Here is a 25,429-nt window from a genome sequence, read left to right as displayed (position 1 = left end):
CACATTTTTGCAATTGCGAATCGTGCTGCTATAAACATGCATATGCAAGTATGTTTTTTGTATAATGACTTCTTTTCCTCTGGGTAGATACCCAGTAGTGGGATTGATGGATCAAACGGCAGTTCTTCAAGGAATCGCCACACCGTTTTCCATAGTGGTTGGACTAGTTTACATTCCCACCAGTAATATAGAAGTGTTCCCTGTTCACCATATCCACACCAACATCTACTATTTTTTTGATTTTTTGATTATGGCCATTCTCACAGGAGTAAGGTGGGATCACATTGTGAAACTTATTTTTTGAAGATCGTGTTTTGACCAGAATAAATATGTGAATTATACATGTAAAAAATTGAAAAACTGTAAATCTTACCAGTTTCTGGTTAAATGTATGATTTGTCTGTGAAGACATTTAAAAAAACAACAACAAGTATGAACTTTGTCTACTCCAGAATGATCTATGGTTTTCAAGTATACTGAAGTAAGATGGACTCTATTTGAGGAAAGTAAACTGCCACCATGAGTTAAAACATGTCTAAAGCCATGGCTTTTTATTTTTTTTATTTTTTTCCAGAATGGATTTTCCAAGAAACTTCACTTTCAGGGACAAGTAAGATCTTGACAGGCTGAATTAAGCAACATATCAAGGAGAGAAAAAAAGATACCTAAAATGAAATATACCACATATAGTTTCTAGTGGGAGAAATGAGCATGGAGGGAGTCTTTTGAGCCAGTTCTGCCTTGAGACTGTGCTTCAGAATCAAGAAGGGGAAGAATCTATCACAATTCCCATTTTAGTAAAGTTTCTGCATGAGGTTTCTTAAGTTAATCTGTATAATTTTAAGTTTGGCAACTTTCATACTAAATGTTTTGTTTCAAATACAAAAATATAGCAGTAAAAGTATATAAAGTAATATATAATATAGTAAAACTGAAAGACATAATACCTCTCAATTTGGACATTTCCTTATTAGATGCTGCTAAGTAAAATAGAAAAATGTTTACTGGTGAAATAAGCTGTGTCTGGACGTTAATTTTTAAAGATGGCCACATGTTTTATCTCTGGCTTATATAATCATGCAAATTATTATAAAAAATGCATTTGGGAATATGAAAAGGGCATATTTTAACCTATGCAAAGAGTGTTACCTTGGATGAGGTTATATTTTCCTTTAATTTTCAGAGAGGTTTTTGTTATGTTCAGATGATGCTGAAACCCTGTTTGGATCCATATTCTATAAAATCAATTTTAAGTTGCTTAAACAATAGAAGGAGGGAACATGATACATATTTATTATACTACACACAATGTTTGCTATACCCATGCATTCTTATGCATTTTTACCATGTTATAGAATATATCAGTTCTCCCTAAAGCCCAAAATGGGTATTCTTTTGTAATATGCTTGGATAAAGTAAAATTATGTTTTTAAAAAGAAATAACAAGTTTCTAATATTTTAAACAATAATATAATAAGCAAATGGTTTGATCTGAGAATATTTAATATTGGCTTATCAAAGATTGTGAAAGGACGTTGTATTAGAGTAAACAATAGTTGCTTTGAAAAAAGAAAAATAATTTGAAAGAGTTAAAGTAAGGAAGAATTTGAAGTTAAAAACATCAGAATAAGGCTGGGCACGGTGGCTCACAGCTGTAATCCCAACACTTTGAGAGGCCCAAGCAGGCAGATCACTTGAGGTCAGGAGTTCGAGACCATCCGGTATGGCAAAACTTAGTCTCTACTAAAAATACAAAAATTAGCTGGGTGTCCTGGTACGCACCTGTAATCCCAGCTACTTGGGAGGCTGAGGCAGGAGAATCGCTTGAACCTGGGAGGCGGAGGTTGCAGTGAGCCAAAATCGCGCCACTGCACTCCAGCCTGGGCAACAGAGTGAGACTCTGTCTCGATTAAAAAGAAAAAAAAAAATCAGAATAAACCCATGATTCTAGAAGACTCTGATTGTCATAAGAATATTTCAGGCAGCTGTTGATGTCACCCTGCCCACAATGGAAGCATGTGAAACAATCTACTCGATAATTGGACTTGGGTCTCTTATGCTGGTTTGCCACAGAAGGTATCACCAGATAACTTGGGCCAAGTATCAGAAAATCAAGATAAGTATGGAATAGACTGTTGTGACAAGAAAACAAGAATACCTTCATAGATGATTCAAGTATTTAAGAAAAAAAAAAGACAAAAAAGCTTAGTCTGTTTTGTGCTGCTATAACAGAATACCTGAGATTCAATAGTTTATAAAGAACAGAAATTTATTTCTCACAGTTCTGGAGTCTATAAAGTCCAAGATCAAAGTTCTGGCATCTAGTGAGGACTTTCTTGTTATGTCCTCACATGGTGGAAGGCAGAAAGGGGTAAACCCACTCCCACAAGCACTTTTTATAGCAGCATTAATCCATTCATGAGGGCTGTGAAAATTGTCAAAATCAAAATGGAGTCACTTGTGTTAAAAACCCTGACAAATAGAGCTGAGGAAGGGTATGAAGGAGGGATTCTTTTGCATGAATTCTTGATATCACAAAAGACTTTGCAAAACCACAGCCTGCACAAAAGCCATCTTAACCTTACACATAAAAAAAATGCTTCTGGCCGGGCGTGGTGGCTCATGCCTGTAATCCCAGCACTTTGGGAGGCCGAGGTGGGCAGATCATCTGAGGTCAGGAGTTTGAGACCAGCCTGACCAACATGGAGAAACCCCACCTCTACTAAAAATACAAAATTAGCCGGGCATGGCGATGCATGCCTGTAATCTCAGCTACTCAGGAGGCTGAGGCAGGAGAATTGCTTGAACCCGGGAGGCAGAGGTTGCAGTGAGCTGAGATTGCACCATCGCACTCCAGTCTGGGCAAAAGAGCGAAACTCCATCTCAAAAATAATAATAACAATAATGCTTCTGAGAGGACATCTGCCTAGCAACTCTCTGTCCAATTTTGGACTGGCACCACCTTTGTTTTTAATCCTTGTAGTCAACAATAATTATCTCAAAACAGTTATATAATCCTCCTCATTTTTCCTTTAAAAACCTTTGTCTTCCTTTACCTCCCTGAATATATACATAATTTACTGTGGAAGACGTACATATTCCCGTTGTAATGCCTATTCACAAATAAACATCAATTTCTTCTAGAGACTCTTCCTCTCCATTTGTTATTTAGGTTGACAAGTCAGAGTTCTCACGACCTAAACAACTCCCATTAGGCCTCATTTCCCTCCCAAAACTGTTGCAATGGGGACTAAATTTCCAACACATGAATTTTTGGAGACACACTCAAATCATAGCAAAAAAAAAAAAAAAAAAAACACGTTTTAAAGAGTTCCCATATACCAAGAAGTGACAGGTAAGCATCAGGAGAAAACCTACCAGCCAGCAATTGATACCAATTGAGTCTTTAAAAAGAGCCATGAATTCATAACTATTCTAAAAATGAGAGGTAGGAGAAGGGAAATCATACTAAAAAGTAAGATATGTATCTTTCAAATTCGCTTTTTAAAATTATGGAATAATGATCAAGTTAACTGGATCAAACATTCAGAGCGTTGGTCAACACAGATGTTAACAATTTCAAATGGTATGCAAACATAAGAAGGGTACATTTGTAATTTTTTTTAAGTTCAAGAGTATGAAAATACATTTTGACTAGCCAGATTTAGAGATATCTAAAGATTAGGGCGAAACAGGTAGACTGTTAGGGAAAGTGGGTAAAGAAATAAGAATAAAACAGGCATGTAAATACATAAAGAATACAAGAAGTAATAATGATATCATAAAATTAATTCTACATTTAATAATCCACATTACTTTAGAATGGTCTAGTCCATGAGTCTCTGTGAAATAAAAGGAGTTGTTTAAATTGGGTTGGACTGCTCTGTCTTCATTCTGTGTTGGAGAGAGGAAGATCTATAGAAGTCCAGAAACAAGATGACTCATAATATGGGATCGTCTCAAACCTATCTTCTCTAATAAACCAGACTTCCTAACAAAATGTCCATGCTCAAGACACAGGTTATGGATTAAAGAAAATAACTATCAGAATAATTAAGCTCAATCTCATAGGACTGGGGGTAGGGGAAGATTGTTGGACTCCTGTTTTAAAATGACTGAATAAAGACTGTGTTTTCCACCATCATGTTAAAAATAATTCTAAAATAGAAGAGAGACCATGAATGCAAACTCTTCTGTCTTTGATGAAACTAAGAAACATCTGAAACCACAAGGATAGATGTCAAGACAGTACAGGACACTTTAGTGCTGGAAATGCTTGTGGAATAGACAGCATTCGAGTTCTCTTCAATGCTGAGGTTATATGATTCCTCTGCTCACAATGAAGGAAAATCAAAAGGACCTCTAGTCCTTAACTAGGGAAGAAATTTCCTACCAGGAATATATATATTTTTGCCCATGTAAAAGGCATGTCAAAGCAGAAAGTGGGCATATTAAGTTAGATTATCCTGCCCATTACCTTTATCCAGTTTCTACTATTCTATTGCATTATACATAGTTTAAGATCTTATTTTGGCTTCCCATGTAGACTTTGTTGAAGGATGAAAAATGTTTTGAATAGCTAGCTAGACTATTCCAGTCACTTGGCCATTAGATTTCTTTGGGAAATTAGTGAATCCAGCAATCAAATTAATCAGTGTTTTCTGAGTGCAGTTATTGCAGATCAGCCCAATCTTGCTGGAATGCATGATAAATTTGTGTTTCTGGCCTGAAGAGTTGAGAGCCAAAGTGAATTTTAATGATCCACTAATGTACCTTCCGCCTGTTTAAACAGCTGCCTAAATGCCACACATGCTGGATGACAAGTTGGCATTCTGTCATTGTCTCCACTTACTTTATTTTACTTTTTTAAAGGCAAGGTCTCATTCTGTCACCCAGGCTGGAGTATAGTGCCATGACCATAATTCACTGCAACCTTAAAATCCTGGGCTCAAGCAATCTTCCCACCTCAGCCCCCCAAGTAGCTAGAACTACAGGTGTGCCCCCATGCCCAGCTATTTTTTTTTTAAACTTTTTTGTAGAGACAGGGTTTCACCATGTTACCCAGGATGGTCTTGAACTCCTGGCCTCAAGCTATCCACTCACCTCAGCCTCCCAAAAGGCTAGGATTACAGGCATAAACCACTGCACCTGGCCATTAATATTTAACAATATTAATAATAATAACCAGCAGTGATAATGGAGAACATAATATAACAAAATGAGCTATTAAGAAATTTAACTAATTTTGTTTTAACTCGATTTTATTATTTGCTGTTATAGACAACTCAGGAAGAAATAAAAAGTAATGTACCCTTCCCTTGCAAAATTAGTCAAGCCTTTGGGTTTCTAGGGGTCAAGATGTTTTATATGGAAAATGCACACTTAGGTTCTTAATTCTAATTGTGGGTTGAAAGGGGAAAATTAAGTAGATTTCCAGGAATTTGGAAAAACAAGAATTGATTTTTCCTTGGGGACAGAGAACTGACCCTGCTCATACCAGTCCCATTGAGATGGCCAAAACTTGAAAGGGGCGCAGTCTAAGCACCAGGGTTGGGAGCCTGCAGGAGAAGGGTTGAATTTCCCCAGACCAAATGGAGCTACTGCAGAGCCACCCTCCATGGAAGGACCCCTGCCCCCCACATCTCCTCTACCCCTAACTGTCCCCAACATATTGCCGGTCAGGCCGACCTCGGGGTAATTGGAGGAGGTACCAGCTAGGACACTGGCTCCCCGACACTGACATCGTGTGGTCATAAGGAGCAAGGGCAGCAGAGACATGCAAAGGCTGAGAAATGGTGTGAGCCTCCTGGTACTACACAGTCTCGAAAATGGGAAGATAACTAAAACTACTCATTATCAACTTCCCAACAGCATGGCGGGCATGAGGGGGCTTAAACTCTTCTTATTGAATCCATGAAAATAAAAATGTGACACCACTCAAACTCAAGTGTCAAGGAGTAATTCATACGTGTAACTCTGGTCGCAATATTACTCCCCAATGTCCTTATCGAAAGAACACCCCCACAAACCTTATCTGTATCCTTAGTCTGTTTTCTTTTTCTTCAGAGCTCATAACCAGAATGCCCTTGTGGTTCATGTGTTTACTTGTTTTATCTGGCTTACATGTTTACTTATTTATTACCTGTCTCTTCCTACTGGAATTTAACTCTATAGAGGTACGGATCTTGCCTTTCTTATGTGCCACTGTATCCTCAGATTTTATTTTATTTACTTTATTTATTATTTATTTATTTTATTTTTTGAGACAGACTGTTGCCCTGCTGCCCAGGGTGGAGTGCAGTGGTGCAATCTGCAGCCTCTGCCCCCTAGACTTAAGCAATTCTGGTGCCTCAGCCTCCCAAGTAGCTGGGACTACAGGTGTGCACCACATCTGACTAACTTTTTGTGTATTTTTAGTACAGATGGGGTTTCACCATGTTGGCCAGGCTGGTCTCAAACTCCTGGACTCAAGCGATCTGCCCGCCTCAGCCTCCCAAAGTGCTGGGATTACAGATGTGAGCCACCACGCCTGGCAGTATTCTCAGATTTTAAAATAGCACCTGGAAGACCCTAAGAGTTCAGTAAGTATTTGTTGAATGAATGGACAAATGAATTATATACCTGAAGCTTATGGAGCAAAAACTATACTCCGGCACTGTGCTAGTCACTTGATTTATGTCACTTAATCTTTCCAACAACCTTAGTAGGGGGCTATAATTATCTCATTTTATAGATAAGGGAACAGAAAACCCAAACTACCCACCGCTGAGCTCTACTGCCCCTCACCATTCCTGTTTTCCATCTCACTATTTACCATTTCCAGGAACAATTCCTTATATATCTCCCACTTTTCCTCCTTCAGGTTGGGTCATGCCCCTTCCCCATTAGCTCTCAAAATAACTTACATGTAACCATCATTCATTACAATTAATTGGTGATGGTATCTCCCTCTAAATCCTGAGTTCCCTGAGGTGTTCATGAGACCTAGCATAGGGCCTGGAACAAAGTAGGTATTAAAAACGTTGTTATATGATAGTGACTGAATGAAGGAGTAGGTGACTGTGCTCCTCATCCTTAACCACCACTCCCACTTCTAGTTTTTTTTTGAAAGATGGTCTTATTCTGTCACCCAGGCTGGAGTGCGGTGGCATGATCTTGGCTTACTGCAACCCCTGCCTCCTGGGCTCAAGTGATCCTCCCACCTCAGCCCCCCAAGTAGCTGGGACTACAGGCACAAGCCACCACATCCAGCTAATGTTTGTAACTTTTGTAGAAATGGAGTTTCATCATTTTGCCAAGGCTGGATTCAAGCTCCCAAGTTCAAGTCCTCCACCCACCTTGGCCTCCCAAAGTGCTAAGATTACAGGCATGAGACACCGTGCCCAGCCCCTTGTGTAATATTCTTGCTTTACTGCTGCAGGGAACTCTCCGCAGCCCCTCAAGGTCTACCGTGTGCCAGACACAGTATTTGGTGTGGGAAATACAGACATGAATAAAACTGTCCCTACTGCAAGGGAGCCACAATCTAGTAGAATGGAGGGGGGCATAACCACAAACCCTCACAATCAGTGCAGTTAGCACTAGAGGTGTACAAGTGGTGCTTTGCGAGAAGGAAGAGAAATACCTGGCCCTGAAACAGGTGTGCTTTACTGGGTTTGGCAGGATAGCAGGGATGAGAGTGAGAGCACAGAGCTCAGTGTGACTCAATGGTAGCACAAGGGGAAGTGGTGAGAGATGAGGCTACAAAAATAGGCAGGGACCAGATCACAAATAATTGAAAATAATTATAAAGAGCTTGGTCTTTATTCTGAAGATAATGGGGAGACACTGAAATATTTGAATCAAGACAATGATGTGATGAGATTGGCAGTTCAAACACCAGTCAAGTGAAAGGCCTGAAATAAGGCAGCGGCTGTATTAGAAAAGTGGACAGATTGCAGAGGTAAAATCAATAGAATAGCTGTTTGCATGTGGGAGGGGGATGAGAGAAAGCCCTTGAGCCGACAAGGACTCCCAAGTTTCTCTGTGGATGATGGTACATCGATTTTTTTTGTCGTCATTGGTAAAGAAAACACAAGAGGGGGAAATATTCTGAACCATACCTAGTAGGGCCTGCCACATAGTAGGTGTTCAATAAATAGCTGTTGAACGAAATGGAATTTAAAATGTAGAAGATACTCGCCACTTTTGAAGCACTTTTCAACTGCGGCACAAGACAGTGGTATGGGGTGTATGCAGCTGGTAGGGGAGGCCTAGGCATGAATGTCAACCGAAAAGTACCCTGAGTAAAAAAAGGACCAAGAAAGGAATCCTGGAAAACTCAACTTTCAGGAGGTGCTAAAGAAAGAAAAGACTAAGAGGAAAACCATTAGTTGACACTGAGTAAGCACCTACAGCAAGGACTGTACTGGATGCTTAAAAAAAAACAAAAACCTGCAACTGTGTGTTCCCATGAGGAAAGTGTTTTAAGAGCAAGTGGTCAGAAAGATATTTCTATGTGTCACTGGAGTCTAGAACCCAGGACTCCGTGGAAACTGGAGAAATCGTACAATGATTCCAGGTTCCAACATTCGTCTTATTCCTTGTAACTGCCTTCCCACATCCAACCGCTTCCCCATCCCTTCTCACGGAGTCTGGTTCGGGTGAAATTACTTTTATTGATGGTGAGAGCAAGCAGGTGTGAGTGGCTGCATCTCTTTCAGAGGACACAGGACTGGGCTTAAGGAAGGGAGGGCCAGAGCGCCCGCCTTGGTGGATGCAGGATTCGCTCCTTATTAGGGCGTGAGTGCTACATTCTGAAAGGATTTATTTTGGGACAAGGCACAAGCACAGGGGAGGCAGGCAACACCAGCCCTCAGGCTGCACTCTCCATTTGGAGCAGAGCTTCTTCGGCAGCCCCAGGTCTCCCGGGATCTTCCTCGGTGTCCTGCGGCGGCTCTGGCTCCAGCGTGGGCTCCAGCGCAGGCTGGGCTTCGGGCTGGGCTTCAGCGCTCCGGCCAGGCCCAAGGCGAGGCGGCTTGACCGGAGTGGGCGGTGGCGCTGCAGGGCCTTTCCGGCCCGAAAGGGCCCTTCGGAGGCTCTGTACCTTCTGCAATCCGGTGCGCCGCAGCCGCTGGGCCCTGGACTCCACCGGCTCCTCGTCCGAGCTCTCTCCAGCTTCGGCCTCCAGCTGCTCTGGGCCCAGCTCGGACTGGTCCGCCGGGCCCAAGGGCTCTGGTGCCTTCTGGAAAGCGCTGGCTGGGACTTCACCCTCCTCCTGCATGTGACGGACACAGCACTGATCCTGGCAGCTCCTTACCCCCAGCAGCCCGAAACTCACTCCTTAATTATACAAGGGAAACCTTTTACCTCCGCAGCCAGAGTCTGGGGGGAAAGGCAGGCGTGGGAAGGTAAGGGGAGGGAAAGCTGCGTGCGAACTGCAAAACGTTGTAAAGTAGGTGAGGCCCGGTGAGGGGCGAGATGAGGATAGTGCCCGCAGTCACCGAATGCCCTTTCAACCACCGTTATTTTAGGGATTGGCTGGGACTTAGACCAAACTCTGCGGACGTGGCCTGAGCTAGAGCAGGGCGGGCTTGGATTGGCCAGGCGGGGCTCAGGCGTGAGAGGGAGGGATGGGGCTGGGTCTTGGGAAGTGGGTGCGGCTCTGTGAGTCTGTCCCACAGCAACAGACGGCGGGAGGGGTCAGGAATGTGGGTGTGGTAGGTGGATGGACGCGGGGAGCCCCCAGCTGGTGGCCCAAAGGCCCCGGATTGGGGACCGTTTGAGGTCACTGACCTTGAAGAGCAGAACGTGGAGCTTCCCGCGCGCCACCAGCAGCCCGTGGTTGGCCTCCAGCCGCTGCACCTGGGCTGCGCGGCGCACCGCGCGTTCTTGGGCGGCGTTGGCGTGCGAGCTCACGCGCTCCGCCTTGGCCAGCAGCTGCGCCAAGGTGTTGCTGGTGGTGTCGTGGCTGCGACTCAGAGCGCCCAGGCCGCTCTGGATGCGGCGCACGGACCCTGCCAGGCCTCCCTGCCTTCGAGCCAGGCCTCCCTGCCGCTCCCGCAGCGTCTCCAGCATGGAGGCCAGCTTCTCCAGCAGGGTCACCACCGTCACGGCGTGCACGGGACCCCCCGCCGGCGCCTCGGGCACAGGCCCCGGCACCAACGCACTCTCCCTCATGATCCCTGACCGCTCTGCTCCGTCTGCCTGCAACCGCTGGCTGCACTACGGTCAGGGGCCGCCTTTCCCTGGCTCCTCCCCAGCTCCAGCTGTGACTCAGGCAGGCGGAGTTGGCCTTCTGAGGCGGCGGGAGGGTGCGAGGGCGTGGGGATGTTGGCAGCGGGGTCTCTTGAAAGCGTTTCGCCTTCCGCTGCCCCGCGCCAGGAACCTGCTGGGAAGCCTGTTGGCCCCAAACAGGCCCCCTGCAAACCCTCTCACTCTGAGTTTGAGTTACCCTCCTCCGCTCCAATTCCCTGGTGTGCCTGTTTCTGGTCTCCACTGCAAAGGGCGAGTCACGGAAATTTTTATTTCATGCATCTTAGTGGGTGCAGAAACTATGTTGGCACGGCAGAGAGATAACCAGAGGGGCCTCCGTCGCCGTCCACTTTCGGCCTCCCACACCGGTGAAGATTGCATTTTTCGTGGCCCCCAGGCTGGACGCAGGCGTCAGGGAGGCCCTGGAACATTCTGCTGACAGATCGCGAACTGTCAAGGCCCGAGGCCCCGCTTTGTGACTGGACAGGCTGCTCATTGTGGGCTGGCGGGCGGGGCATCCTCTGGTGTTTTCCTAATAGTCATCACCAGGGTTTAGCCGCAGGCTTCGTTTCCTGCTTTTCTATTTCGTCCTCTTGGGTAGCATTATCCTGTTTCTTTTCTCTACTTCTCTGCCCTGTCTTTCTTTGGGTTTCACTGGTAAATCTCAGCCGCCCTGGCCCCAGCACCCAAGCTTGGAGGATAAGCAGGACACCTCTTCACCTCTTCTTTTAAAATCCTTAAAGGCGTTAGACTAGGCACTGGTCTTTGCTTTGATAGAGGTTACTTGGGCTCCTGCCTGACTTTTTTTGCTGGTTTGTTTGTTTCTTGTGTTCTGTGGAACTGCGGAGAGTAAAGATTTGAAATTGCTGCTACAGAGAGGGAGAGAGTGAGCGTGGAGGATCCAGTTAATGATGTGGATTGTGAATTTCTAATGTCAGCAGTTCGAAAAATCCCATGCCGGGGGGCGAGGCGGGTTGATCACTTCGGGCTAGGAGTTCGAGACCAGTCTGGCCAACTTGGCGAAACATGAAGAATACAACAGACAAACCAACCAACCAACTCAATGACAACAAAACAGGTCTACCCTGGAGTCATACTCTAATTTTTTCTATTTTCCTCCCTTTCTGATCCTTTATCCCACTTTCTTTTTCTTCCTCTTCCTTCTCCCTCTTCTTTGTCAAATAGAGGATTGAGTTATTATCACTGATCCATATAAAGTCCCTCTCTCATTTATTTTAACTCCCACCCCCATTTCTATTCCCCGACTTCCCATGTGCAACCTTCCTAATATGTTTGATACGCATCTTTTTGTTTGTATGTATTTTTAGAAAATGTTTATTGTTTTTGTATGCAAAAAAAATTAATAAAAAAAAAAAGTAAAAAAAAAAAAAAAAAAGAAAAATCCCATGCCTTCGCCGGGCGCGGTGGCTCATACCTGTAATCCCAGCACTTTGGGAGGCCGAGGGGGGAGGATCACGTGAGGCAGGGAGTTCGAGACCAGCCTGGGCAACATGGCAAAACCCCATCTCTACTAAAAATACAAAAATTAGCAGGGCGTTGTGACACATGCCTGTAATCCCAGCTACTCGGGAGGGCTGAGGCAGGAGAATCGTTTGAACCTGGGGGCAGAGGTTGCAGTAAGCCAAGATTACTCCACTGCACTACAGCCTGGAGGACAAAGCAAGACTCCATCTCAAAAAAAAAAAAAAAAAAGAAAAGAAAAGAAAATCCCATGCCTTGTTTGTAGCAATACGTGGCAAACCGTCTCACATCACAAATGCAAGTAATCCATTAATCCTGATGATCTCTCTCCCTCTTCCTCTTCTCACTGAACCTGTGAGGGCCACTTGATGACAACTGTGGAAGAAACTTGTGTCACTCTGGAAATAGCTACATGGGCCTGAAGTGCCACAGACGTGGGCAGCTAATGCCAGAAATCTGGTGATGCTAAGTTGATGGCTGATTTCTACAATACAAGGCCATAAGCCTGACCCCTGCTGCTTAACACAAGACAAAATAAGCTCTCTTGGGAATCTGCTGGAAATCACCATCTCTTCCAGTGAAACTACATTTACCCAGAGAGATCCATCAGGGATGTACCAGTTAAAATGCTTTCAGACTGAGGGAACAAAAACTCAATTCAAACAGTACTTAGTAACAGGAAACTCAATTCAAACATAATTGAAAAAGAGGATTGGTAGAGTGGTGATTAAGTGTGAGTCATTCACAGCTCCAAATCTGGTTTTCTGCAGTTCCCTCCACTGCTCAACTATAAGCCCCATCCAGCACCTTTCACACTCTCCCATGTCCCCTACACACTCCCTACCCTCGTGTAGGTGCCCACATACACACAGGTGTCAGCTTCATTCCAGGCCTCACAACTCTGCACAAGATCTAAAAGAAAAAGGGGACCATCTTAAAATTTAGGACATTTATTTCCCAGAAGCCTCCCAGAATTTTTACACTTGCCTTCCACTGGGTTACATGGCTTTTCCAAATCCAAATTCTATGGCTACAAAAATGACATGCATTGATGGGTTTAGGCCTATGTTCCCAAACCAATCACTGACAAGAAATCTAATAATTGCCTTTTGACAAGTTAGATCATTTCTGAAGTAGAGTAGATTCAGCTTCCCCAGGAGTATTAGGGTGGTGTGGGAGGAAAAGTGGATATCTGTACAAAAACCTGGGTACTACTAGGAATGGATATTAATATTACAGGAAGCCTATGAAAGAATCACCAGCCTTCATGAATGGGGCTAAGGAAATTCAGTGCATTTGGAAGTAAGAAGTACTTGGATAGATACTTGGATAGATTTGGATAGATTTTTCTTTTTTTTTTCCTCAGACCAAGTCTCGCTCTGTCACCCAGGCTGGAGTGCAAACGCACGATCTTGGCTCACTGCAACCTCCGCCTCCCAGGTTCAAGCAATTCCCCTGCCTCAGCCTCCTGAGTAGCTGGGATTACAGGCACACATGACCACGCCCAGCTAATTTTTGTAATTTTAGTAGAGACGGGATTTCACCATGTTGGTCAGGCTGGTCATGAACTCCTGACCCCATGATCTGCCCACCTCGGCCTCCCAAAGTGCTGGGATTACAGGCGTGAGCCACTGCTCCCAGCATAGATAGATATTTTTTAAAAACCTGGTAATGAAGTGGCATTGTTGTCTGGAGTAAATACCTGAGATTGGTTGTGTCACAGCTATGGAAAACTAGGACACGGACACACAAAGAGTGAGGTTCAGAGCAGAAGTTGAATAGGCAAAAGAAAAAGAAGAGCTCTCTGCAGCAGAGAGGGGTCCCAGAGAATGGGCTACTGGTTCCGCAGTAGAATGCGAGTCAGTGTGTCATTTACATAGGGCACAAAAGATTGGTTGGACCAGGTGTGTCATTTGCATACAGCATGAAAAACTGGTTAGGGCTAGGTATGCCATTTGTATAGGCACAAAAAGATGGCCACCCCCACCCTAATCTTTTATTTTGCAGCTGGGTTCTCTACCTGGCCAGTGCCATGTTGCCCGTTTCTTTACTGTACCTGTGGTGACAAAAAAAAGTGAAGATGGAGCCTCCATGTTGAACATACCTGGCCCCCAGGTAGCCCTTTTCTATTGACACAGCTGCCGGCATTCACCCCTGCAAACTTCCAGCTTGCTTATCTGGGGGCTGCTTTTTGTTAAAAGGGAAATTCTGCTGAGGACTCTTTTGCCCTCACTATCTGCCTAAATAATTTTTTTCCATCTCCTGTAGCACTAACTCCCTCTCTGGATATGTAGAACAAGGAGGACCTTACACTTAACAATAGAGCCAATGATGGTTCTACCAGTCTCCCCAAAGCCTCAAGTTTAAAAGCCATATGAACTGGCTGATAGTGGAAAATGAAAGCCATGAGGTAAGTAAAAACAACTTGGGGCCAGCTAGAAGAATGCCTGAGTCAAAGCAGAGATTGACAGAAATTGTAGTAGAGTGACCTTGATTATAAAGTATCCAAGGAAGAACTGTATTGCAGTTTCCAAAAAGGGTAAGAAAAGAAGAAAACAAAGATGCAGAATGATGCCCTCTGTTCAAAAATAAACTTAGGAACCTTAAAAATTTAAAGGGTTCATTTGAGCTAAGAACAATTCATAAATTAGGCTGCACTCAAGGCCAAAAGAGGTTCAGAGAGCTCAGCTGCAGCAGTGTGGGTAGTGAGCTTTCATAGGCTGAACATGGAAGTAAGACAAAGAAAATATATTTGATTCATAAATATGGAAATTCCCCTAGTTAGAGGTTAGTTGGTGGTTTCTGATTGGTAAGGTCTCTAGTTTTCTTTTACTTTTTACATTGGGCTTTGGTTTGCTTATGTAGGAATCAAATGTGGTAGAGCCATCTCAGCCTGATGGCTTCTCAATTAAAAAACTTTTTAACACCTCTAAGGCAGTGGTCTTAAAAATTTCTATTCTTAGCTGGACACAGTGGCTCACACCTGTCATCCCAGCACTTTGGGAGGCCGGGGCGGGCAGATCACCTGAGTTGGGGAGTTTGAGACCAGCCTGACCAACATGGAGAAACCCCGTCTCTACTAAAAATACAAAATTAGCCAGAGGTGGTGGCACATGCCTGCAATCCCGGCTACTCGGGAGGCTGAGGTGGGAGAATTACTTGAACCCAGGAGGCGGAGGTTGTGGTGAGCCGAGATCGCGCCATTGCACTCCAGCCTGGGCAACAAGAGCAAAACTCCATCTCAAAAAAAAAAAAAAAGGAATTCTATTCTCTAAACTAGGGGTGTGGCTGGCATCTACTCTCATACCCCATGGTATGGACATGAAAAGTAGAAACTTATTGTCACAGGTTGCTTGTGTCCCCAAAAAGATATATTTAAGTCCTAACCCCTGGTGCCTATGAATATGACCTTACTTGGAAATACAGTCTTGCAAATATAATTAAGATGAGGCCATAATGAAGTAGAGTTAGGCCCTTAATCCAATATGACTGGTGTCCTTATAAGAGAGGGAAGAGATAGACAGGGAGAACACCATGTGACGACAGAGGCAGAGATTGGAGTTAGCTGCCACAAACCGAGGAGTGCCCCAGAAACCGAAAAGGCAAGGGAGGATCCTTCCCTAGGAGCTTCAGAAGGAACATGCCCCTGCCAACACCTTGATTTCAGGCTTCTGCCCTCCACAACCATGACAGAATAAATTTATGGGGTTTTTGGCGTTGGTGTTGGTGTTGTTTTTGAGACAGAGTCTTGCTCTTGTCACCCAGGCTACAGTGCAATTGCATGATCTCAGCTCACTGCAACCTCTGCCTCCTGGGTTTGAGTGATTCTCCTGCCTCAGCCTCCTGAAGAGCTGGGGCTACAGGTGCCCGCCATCACACTTGGCTAATTTTTGTATTTGTAGTAAAGACAAGACAGGGTTTCACCATGTTGGCCAGGCTGGTCTCGAACTCCTGACCTCCGGTGATCCACCTGCCTCGGCCTCCCAAAGTGCTAGGATTACAGGTGTAAGCCACTGCACCAACAAATTTCTGTTGTTTTAAGCCACCTAGTTTGTGACTTTTTGTTTTGGTAGCTCTGGAAAACTAATAACAACTTCGATTAATCAATATCAGTATTACAGTATCCCATTACCCAGGATGCTCCTGCAAATGGCTTCCCCAATTATGTGAAAGTATTAGAGTCTCTGTAAGAAAAGTTAATAAAACCTGAAGACTCTCAGTAGAACATAGACAATTAAACCAATAGTTGCCCAGATGTAATGAGTCTTGCAAAAATTAGTGGAATACTATGGTAGTTGAGCTAACAACTGCTTTAAAAAACTAAAAGGTATTACCCATCCTGTTTGTCAAGGGTTCCATTTATATACTGGCCCATCCCCTCCCCAGAGCACAGCATACTATGAGGAAGAGTTGGCTGTACTAAGGAGAAAATAATCCACTACACCTTTCATCAGGCCTGGGGCTGCCTGAAATACATCTGCCTAACAAAGATCTGCTTAAGGGTGGCCCTCTGTCTCTACCTATTCAAGAACAGCTGGGTGCTCCTTTCACTTTAAGGAAATCTCTGAAAAAGACAGATCAGATCATAGCGCCTTAGATGGTATCATTCTGCATCTTTGTTTTCCTTCTTCTTTCAGTTGCCAGGTGCCCCACTATATGAAGTTGCCAAGATCCCCTAAAACAAAAGTGACAAAGGCACTACCATTCTTAACATCATACCCAAGAGGATGCGTCTGTCCCACTGGGTTCAGAGACCATCCACCAGAAATCCAGCAGACAGGGATTACCTAGAATAGTAGTGCTTAAACTCACCACAGGTAGTGCAACATGTGTAACACCTCCTACTGCAACAAAGAACCGAGGGAGGTGTTAGAGTCAGCAAATGCTTCACCTTGGAATTTTCACACACTCTATATCTTGAGTCATCCAAAAGGCTACATACTTTCAATAGGATTGAGAGAAGCCTCAGTGACTAACCCTGGCAAGTTACAAGCCACAGTATGGTCAATTCTATCCTTTGGGTCCTACAAGTCAGAAAGAAAAATGAGACCCTGAAGTCTCTGTGATTTCTACCTCTTCCACCAAGATGATTTGTCAGGCAGGGAGGAAGGCAGATCCTACAAGGGAAAATATAGCATAAGTATTTAGGATTTTTGACTAAGGAATGCTTTTAGCAGCTGAGAATTGTACTGCTTTTGAAAAACAATTGCTGGCTGATTACTGGAGGGGAATAATAGTACTAGAGGAGAGACTCAACAGAGGTTGCTGAATGGTTTTGTGAATTGGAACCCTTTGTCTCACCTAGCAATAGAGCTTAACAGTCTTTGATTATTAAATAGAAAAATCAAAATCTAAGAAAGGATGAGAGATATCTATGTGAGCTCATTACAAAAGAAATATCCCTGACCAGGACCCTCACTTTCATCTGCCCAGAAAAACTGATGCATCCTCCAGGCACTAACCTTTAAATCAAAAGTAACAATGTGAGGCACAGACAGAACCGCTCATTTAATAGGCAATGTGCCTCAGTAGACAAGCACTACCTTCCACCCTTTGTCATAGACATCCTGTCTACGGAAGAGGTAAGGCCATTCCACACAATGAGGGAGCTCTGTGCCACTGGCAATTACAATAGCTATAAGTTTGAGGCATCAGGAAGTGAATTTGTACTGACTCCAGAAATCAAAATATCCAAATGCATGGGAGATCTTGGAATGGTATATTATGACCAGTAGTAGGCTTAGGGATGCCTTTTATAGCAAGAATCAGGCACATTATTCACTCAAATGACTATTTTTGTATCTCATATTTTAGTGTGTTGAATAGTGTCTTAGTCCATTTTCTGTTGCTATAACTGAATACCATGGGCTGGGTAATTTATAAAGAACAGAAGTTTATTTAGCTGATGGTTCTGGAGGCTGAGAAGTCTGACAGCTTGGTGCTGGCATCTGGTGAGAGCCTTTTTGATGCATCATAACATGGTGAAGGCATCATATGGCAAGAGGGCAGGAGTGTGCATGTCAGCTCAGGCCTCTTCTTATAAAGCCACCAGTCCTATTTTGGGGACCCCACCCTGTTGACTTTATCTAATCCTAAGTACCTCCCAAAGGCCCCACTTCCAATCAACATATGAATTTGGAGATTAAGTTTCCAACACATGAAATTTGGTGGACACATTTAAACAATAGCAAATAGTGTCCCCCCAAAAGATATGTCTAAGCTATAACCCCTAGTACCTGTGAATATGACCTTTGCAGATATAACTACATCTTTGCAGATATAATTAAGGATCTTGAGATGAGATCATTCTAAATCAAATGCCTGGTTTACTTATAAGTAGAGGAGAAGCCACAAAGACACAGAAAAGACAATGCTGTGAAAATGAAGGAAGAGATTGGAGGGCAGCCACAAGCCAAGGAAACCAAGGATCAGAAGCTAAGAGAGAGGCATAGAGTGGATTCTCCCTCAGAGCCTTCCAAGAGTGAGTGGCTCTACCATACTGATTTTGTACTTCTGCCTTTTTGAACTTTGACAAAATACACTTCTGTTGTTTTAAACCACTTAATTTGTGGTAACTTGTTATGGCAGACCTAGAAAACTAGTACATGTATAGACACCTACCAAAAAGATTAGGGATAGAAAAAACAATTTAAAAGCAAGTAAATCCATCAATATGTCATGGATGTTTGTTTTGGCCAAGGCATACTGGGTGCATCAGAGCACCAGACACCTGAGATAAGAACTAGGTTGACCCAAGCTCACATTGTGAAGTATGTAATTACTCCTGGAGCCAATTGTTAGGATGTAGGAGTTTGGGCTCCTTCTGCAAAAATGTTCTGGGACATTCCAAGAGGCAAAAAAAACACAAAAAAGTCTGGAATTACTAAATAGACTCTATTGAGTTTCTTTCTGTAATCTGAGGAATTCAATGGGCTCTGCCAGCAGGGAAGCCTTGCCTGGGTTTGAGTTTGCATTCTTAGGCAAATCACTGAGAAGCCACCATCAAAGGACTGCAGCCCTCCACCTTGAGCTAAAACCTCTAATCCAGGAATATATTTTACCACCCATATGATAAAGGACAGGGCAGATCATTGGAGGATGATTTGCCCTACCTCTTATCTGGATTGAGAGATAGAATGAACCACTGAAGAGGGGCTTGGCCATGATTCCATGGTCAGTAATTCCAGATGGGTGGTGACTTATAGACTATTGTATATAGCTAGAGCCCTACAACTACTTTTATCTTAGCACAGACATCCCTCTTTGTATCTGGGGCTGAGCCCGAGGAAGAAGAAGTCATTATTAGCCATCCAGTATCTACCACAACAGGGAAATAATTTGACTTTTATAAGATTTAGGCACTACATTAGTTAAATGGTATTTAGTTATGAATTTTGTTTGAAAAATAACTATCATTTGTTTAGTGTCTAAAGAATAGATAGTTGCTAATCAATTCAACCAAGGAAGGGAAAGAAGTGAGTCAACCCTCGGTAAAGAGCAGCATTGGCTTTTCCACCCCATGCCACTTTAGGGCAATTGACATGGTTTAGCAACATTGCACAACACGAATTACCCTACCGAATATTTCTCATCTTATTTGGATTCAGTGGATTTTAGAAGCAGGACAGAAAACTGCTCAGAACCAGACCATATGTACAACAATCCATTTACTAAGCCAGCCAGGGAGGGCAGTAGAGAAGAGTTTGAAAGACTTAAAATGTTTTAATAGGCCTAAAAGCTTACTCACTTAATCCAAAGGTGAGAATGATTCCTGAGATTAGTAGACTTGTTCTTAAGAATGGTACCTCAACTTTTTGGCATTGAGACCCCCATCCAGTTAAGTGTGATCATATCACAATAATCCATTGAGTCCCCCAGAGATAGTATACAGTGCAAAACCAGTGTACTGCCTGCTATTCAACTTGCCTGTCTATAGGAACTGCAGCTTAATCGTGACTCCTTGTTATTGTGTGGATTTGGATGAAGGAAATATTGATTGTCATAGGTAGGATTAGGGTTTAAGATACTCTTTTTGTCACCAAGTGGCATTTAAGTCACATAATGAATGGGCTAAAGAGCAGTAAGCAGGACACTCCTGCCCATAAAGAATGCAGAAGACTGCTGTAGTGCCTGGACCTGGCAAAAGAGACCAGAAGGGAAGAACTAGCCTTGGAGTCAGGTCTCCAACCAAGTAGATCTGTCAGAGATTGATTTGGTTGAGAAGCTAATGGAGGAGGAGGAGTGCTGTAAGTAGCTGAAACCATCTAATTGATGTGGGCTAAAGATGATTTAGAGAACGAAGAAAGGAAAGAGAAGGAAGGAAGGAAGGAAGGAGGGAAGGAAGGAAGGAAGGAAGGAAGGTGAGCAAGGGAAGGAAGGAGAGAGAGACAGAAAAGAAAAGAGAAGGAAAAGAAAAGAAGGAAAGAAATTTATTCATATATACTTCCACACTAAAACTTGTAAAAGATATTGAGGCAACCATGTCCTTACACAGCTCCATCTATAATGGGAAAATTTATGGAGACAGAAAAATGTAATGTTTGGATTGTACTGTACTTTCAAAGGCTGAAAAGTGAATCCTCAAAGGAAAAATAGAAATTACTCTTGAACTTGTTGGGATTTGAAATTTCCTCAGGAAATCAGATTAGAGTACTACCTGGTGAAGCCTGGAGGACCTACCAAGAAAAGCAAACTTGGATCTTTGCAAGGTTAGAAGAACGAATGGGATCCAGGAAAAAGACTGGTCATGTTCAATGGCTAAGAGCGTTGGAGAAGGCCTGTGGAGTCTCAGCAGGTCAGGTCCATGACTCATGAGTAGACACCTGTGTTTCTGCTGTCTGGTGCCATAATCATAAACAATGTGAGCAGGGCAAATAAGGTCCTAGTTCAGTACTATTCACTATAAATATAATGTATGTAATTTAAAATTTTCTAGTAAACATATTAAAAATTTTTTTAATGAAATTAACTTTTAAAAGATATTTTGTTTAGCCCAATATATCCAAAATATTGCCATTTTAACATGTAATCATATTTGTTAAGTATTAATTAGATATTTTACATTCTTTTAGGTCTCTGAAATCTGGTGTATATTTTATATTTATAGAACATCTCAATTTGCATATTAAATGTTCATTAGAAATGACAGCTCTATGTTTAGACTTTGATAAAAGAAAAACTTCAGCCAAATTAAGTTTAAAGGAGTTTAACTGAGCAATGAATGATTCGCGAATTGGGCAGGCGCCAGAATCACAGCAGATTCACAGAGACTCCAGGGATGCCTCGTGGTCTGAACAAATTTATAGACAAAAAAGGTAAAGTGACGTACAGGAATCAGAAGTGAGGTACAGAACCAGTGAAATTGGTTACAACTCGGCATTTGCCTTATTTGAATGCAGTTTGAACATTCAGTAGTCTATGAGTGGTTGAAGTATGGCCCCTGCGATTGGCCAACACTCAGCTATTGTTACAGGTGCACACCACTAAGTTAGGTTTTCAATTTTATCTGACTATTAAGCTAGGTTACAGTTCACAAAGACTCAAATATAGAAGTGCAGAGTCCTTCTCAGGCCATATTTAGTTTGCTTTAACAACTTCATAAAATTTATAGTTACATACCCAAGTAATTCCAAATATACTTAAAAGTTTCCAATAACTGAATCAAGTATCAGTTTTTAAATTTAAATTTAAACTAATTAGAATTGAATTAAGTGGGATGTGGGATGAGAAGAGAAAATCAAGAGTTAATCTCTGCAGGAAACTGGGCCTAAGGTTCCCTTATTTGATTGATGTTTGTATTTTTTTATTTTGTTAAAAATTGACTCCTGTGTAGATAGTAGAGTGACAGATGAGGAGCCCAATCCCACATAGAAATAAAAGGCGGAGGCCTGGTACAGTGGCTCATGTGTATATTCCCAGCACTTCGGGAGGCCGAGGCAGGCGGATCACCTAAGGTCAGGAGTTCAAGACCAACCTGGTCAACATGGTGAAACCCTATCTCCACAAAAATACAAAAATTAGCCAGTCATGATGGCAGGTGCCTGTAATCCCAGCTACTCGGGAGGCTGAGGTGGGAGAATTGCTTGAATCCAGGAGACGGAGGTTGCAGTGAGCAGAGATCACGCCATTGCACTCCAGCCTGGGCGACAGAGCAAGACACCATCTCAAAAAAATAAAAAGAAAGAAAGAAAGAAAAGAAAAGGTGGAATTAGTGTCCCAAGGCTCTAAATTTCTTGGAAAAAAGAAATAGTCCTCCATCAAACTGAGCACATTGCTGTCTCAGGCAACTGGGCACTGAGAAAGTGCTCACTGGTCTAGAGTTACTGACTGACATTACAGAGCTTGGACCAGTTGCTAATCAGTTCTTGAAGGTGGGGGAGGAGATAAAAGGTGACCCTGAAGTTGCTCCCCTCACCATCCAGCCCAGCTTTTTGGACCTCTAGATCCTTCCACCCTCCTCTGTGCCACCTATTTGCTGATTCCACCCTTTTATATACGCAGTCAATCCTCATTATTCATGGATTCAGTATTTGCAAATTCACCTACCTACAAAAATGTATTTGTAACCCCGAAATCAACACCCAGGAGTTTTTGTGGTCATTTGCAGACATACACAAAGGGGCCAAAAATATGAGTTGCTCAACAGAGAGTATTCCCAAATGACATCCAGTAAGGCAACGCTCTCCCTTCTTGTTTCAGCACTGGTACTGTAAATATTAATACGTATTTTTTTTCACGATCTATGTAGTGCCGTGTTTTCAATTTTTGTGCTTTTTATTGGTGATTTCACTGTTTACTGTGGCCCCCAAGGGTAGCGTTGAAGTACTGTCTGTTGCTCCTGAGCACAGGCTGTGATGTGCCTTAACAGAGAAAATACAGGGGTTAGGTAGGCTTTGTGCAGACACGAGATATAATGCTGTCAGCTGGGAGTTCAATGTTAAAGAACCAACAATATATATTAAATAAGATGTTTTTGAACAGAAACACATATAAAACTATGTTATGTATTGATTGGTTGATGAAAATGTTATGACTATGGGCTTGTAGGGACCTAAGTCTGCATTTTCCCCAGAAGAAATGGTTCAGTGGTCACTAATTCGGTGTTCTCAGCAATTTTATAGATTATAACTACAGCAGATAGTGAAAATTGACTATGTATATAAAATTTTAGTGCAATTTTCTGTTTTTTCAACTTATAACCCAGGTATTACCTAGGTTCCCCTTTGTTCCTTAGAAATCTGAGTTTGGACCCTACCAATTCTATTGCCTTTGAAAGTCTAAAGTTCTCCAGGACAGGTACAGGCTGCTCTACCTGTCGAGGAGAACAGCCAAGAGTGAGCCAAGATCACGCCACTGCACTCTAGCCTGGGTGACAAAGCGGGACCCTGTCAATAAATATATAAATTCTCCCAGAAATATTTGCTAATTCCTGAACTCTATTAAAAAAAAAAGAAAAGAAAAGAAACAAAAACTACTGCCTTCTACCTCCTTCCCACCCTGGCCCTGGGTGATTTCTAGTGATTTCTAACAGAATTGATTTTTGTTAGACAGTAGTAAGCCTTTCATGTGTACTAATTAAATTAATCCTCACAATGACCCTCTGAGATAGGCAATATTACTATCCCGTTTCACAGTGAGGAGATGAGGAAACAAAGAGATTAGATTACTTGCCAAGATCACACTACTGATAAATAGCAGGACTGGGATCCAATCCTGGCATCTGCTCCTTAGGCAAATAAACTATGTTACCAAAAATATCACAGCAGCTAGAGAAGCAATCTGAATCCAGTGAAATTGGAATTGTTGAAAAAGAAACATTCACTGCCACATAACTATTTGCATATAGCTTCCCATACTCTTTCAATTTATTTCTCTCACTTGCTACCCAGTGAAGGAATCAGGAGGATCAGAGAGGAAGAGGAATATGCACAAAGGCCATAACTCTAAGTGGCAGCATCAGGGTTTGAGCCTGGTCCAAATTAAACTTCATCTCCATTTCCCATAGGAAGAAACTGAGGACAGGAGGGGCCAAACAAGTTACAGTTTCATCCCTCCAGAGGGCCAACAGAGTATTTTGCACGAAGTTGAAGCTAAACAGGTATTATGTCCTATCTCTGGACTGAATGACTAGATGCTACTCAGCTCCTCAACTAGAGGAAGCCTGGGACCTTGACCGCACTAATGCTGATGACAGCGGATTTGCAGGTGGCTAGAGGAACCAGATTTAGCAAATAAAAATATAGGATGTCAAGTTAAATTTGAGTATAAGATAAGCTACGAATACCTTTTCTAGTATTAGTACGTCCCATGCAATATACTAGAAATGTTATTCATTATTTATGTAAATTTAATTTTATTAGGGCATCCTATATTTTACCTGTCAACCCAACCCATGACCTAAGCAGACACTGTAGAAAAACAAAAGGAGAATTAAGGAGATAAATGAAACACAGGGTGAGCTGAAAAGAGGTGCTCTGTGAATTTGAGGGTCCAGTAGGAGCTGACATGTAGGTACTTGGTCTGTTTTGATGCCCACAACAACCTTGAGGAAGGGGCGGAATAGCAGAGGGGTAAGCTCTCTGCCCCCCAAGGTTCTGCAGGACACCAGGGCTTTTATCAGCACCCCTATGTTCACATCCTGGCTGTACCCTCCTTGGTTGTATATACTCTGGATAATTCACTTAATTTAAATCTTGCTGCTTTTATAAAATTGATAAACAAAAAGTTAATAGTGACACTGATCACACTGATGTCCCTCAATGAATTATCAATATGTTTTTCTTTTCCATCTATATTCTTTATTGAACTCTGTTATTTTTGATCCTGGTCTAGAATAAGCATTATGCCCTTGCAAGAGTGAAATGAAATTTTTAAAAATAATTTTTTAATGTTTTCTGAATGCTGGGTGTTTTCAATGATCATGCATGACTGGCAGTAAAGAGGAACTAGGATGGATTCGATAAGGCGCAACAAGTCTTGAACACAAAGAGAACTGGCTGTGAATCCTGTTTCTGCCACTCACCACTTACTTGTTGGGTAACCTTAGCCACTTCATTTATCCTCTCTGATCTTCAGGCCTACCTTATGTCCTCCCCAAAGAGATGGTGGGTAAGAGAGAACTTCGCAAAATGCTGCCAGAGCATAAATAGATCTTATGACTATGTAGCGGAAAAATGGGACCTCAAAGAGGAGAGAAACCTGCAAAGCGGGGGATTGCTGCATTTTTGAGTAGCGGCTCAAAATATTTCCCCAAACTGTCCCCATCTGGTCAGGATGCCCCACAGCCTTTTACTAAGATGGTGTCTTCATCTAGCCTCAGCCCAGCTGCAGTACCTTCCTGGAACTCTCACCACTGATGCTCAAGAGGAGAGTGTAAGTTCAAGAGGAGTAAGCTCTCTACCCACCTGCTCATCCACAGTCCCTCAGACAAGCATGCAGATACATGCTTTGTTTGTTTGTTTGGTTGGTTGGTTTTGTTTTGAGACAGGGTCTTGCTCTGTTGCCCAGCTGGAGTGCAGTGGCGCAGTCACAGCTCACTGCAGCCTCGACCTCCCAGGCTCAAGTGGTCGTCCCACCTCAGTCTCCCAAGTAGCTAAGACTACAGGCACATGCCACCACGCCTGGCTAATTTTTCAGTTTTTTGTAGAGACGGGGTCTTACTATGTTGCTCAGTCTGGTCTTTAACTCCTGGGCTCAAGCAATCCTCCCACCTTGG

At 42.9% G+C, this 25,429-nt stretch overlaps 1 protein-coding gene and 1 long non-coding RNA gene across 2 annotated transcripts; one reads left to right on the top strand and one right to left on the bottom strand.

Moving 5' to 3' along the window:
• The first annotated feature begins 8,588 nt into the window (after window positions 1-8,588).
• Window positions 8,589-23,804, top strand: LOC129484488 (uncharacterized). The gene is made up of 3 exons (XR_008658462.1): window positions 8,589-8,663; window positions 13,984-14,125; window positions 23,720-23,804. It is a non-coding gene; the product is annotated as an uncharacterized lncRNA (long non-coding RNA).
• On the bottom strand, window positions 8,638-10,274 carry CAVIN3 (caveolae associated protein 3). The gene is made up of 2 exons (XM_055282639.2): window positions 9,775-10,274; window positions 8,638-9,256 (listed from the first exon to the last, which is right to left on the bottom strand). Exons 1-2 carry the CDS (start codon window positions 10,156-10,158, stop codon window positions 8,855-8,857), a joined length of 786 nt encoding a protein of 261 aa, XP_055138614.1. The 5' UTR covers window positions 10,159-10,274; the 3' UTR covers window positions 8,638-8,854.
• Window positions 23,805-25,429: the final 1,625 nt, after the last annotated feature.

The sequence above is a fragment of the Symphalangus syndactylus genome, chromosome 6 (genome assembly GCF_028878055.3).
Source record: "Symphalangus syndactylus isolate Jambi chromosome 6, NHGRI_mSymSyn1-v2.1_pri, whole genome shotgun sequence".
Lineage (NCBI taxonomy): Eukaryota > Metazoa > Chordata > Mammalia > Primates > Hylobatidae > Symphalangus > Symphalangus syndactylus.
Note: the sequence above shows the minus strand (reverse complement) of the source record. Positions and strands in the feature narration are given on the sequence as shown.

Coding starts and splice junctions, on each gene's coding strand:
- CAVIN3 (XM_055282639.2), bottom strand. CDS start 10,158: ATGAGGGAGAGTGCGTTGGTGCCGGGGCCTGTGCCCGAGGCGCCGGCG. Junction 9,257..9,774: donor TCCACGTTCTGCTCTTCAAG/GTCAGTGACCTC, acceptor CGTCACATGCAG/GAGGAGGGTGAAGTCCCAGC.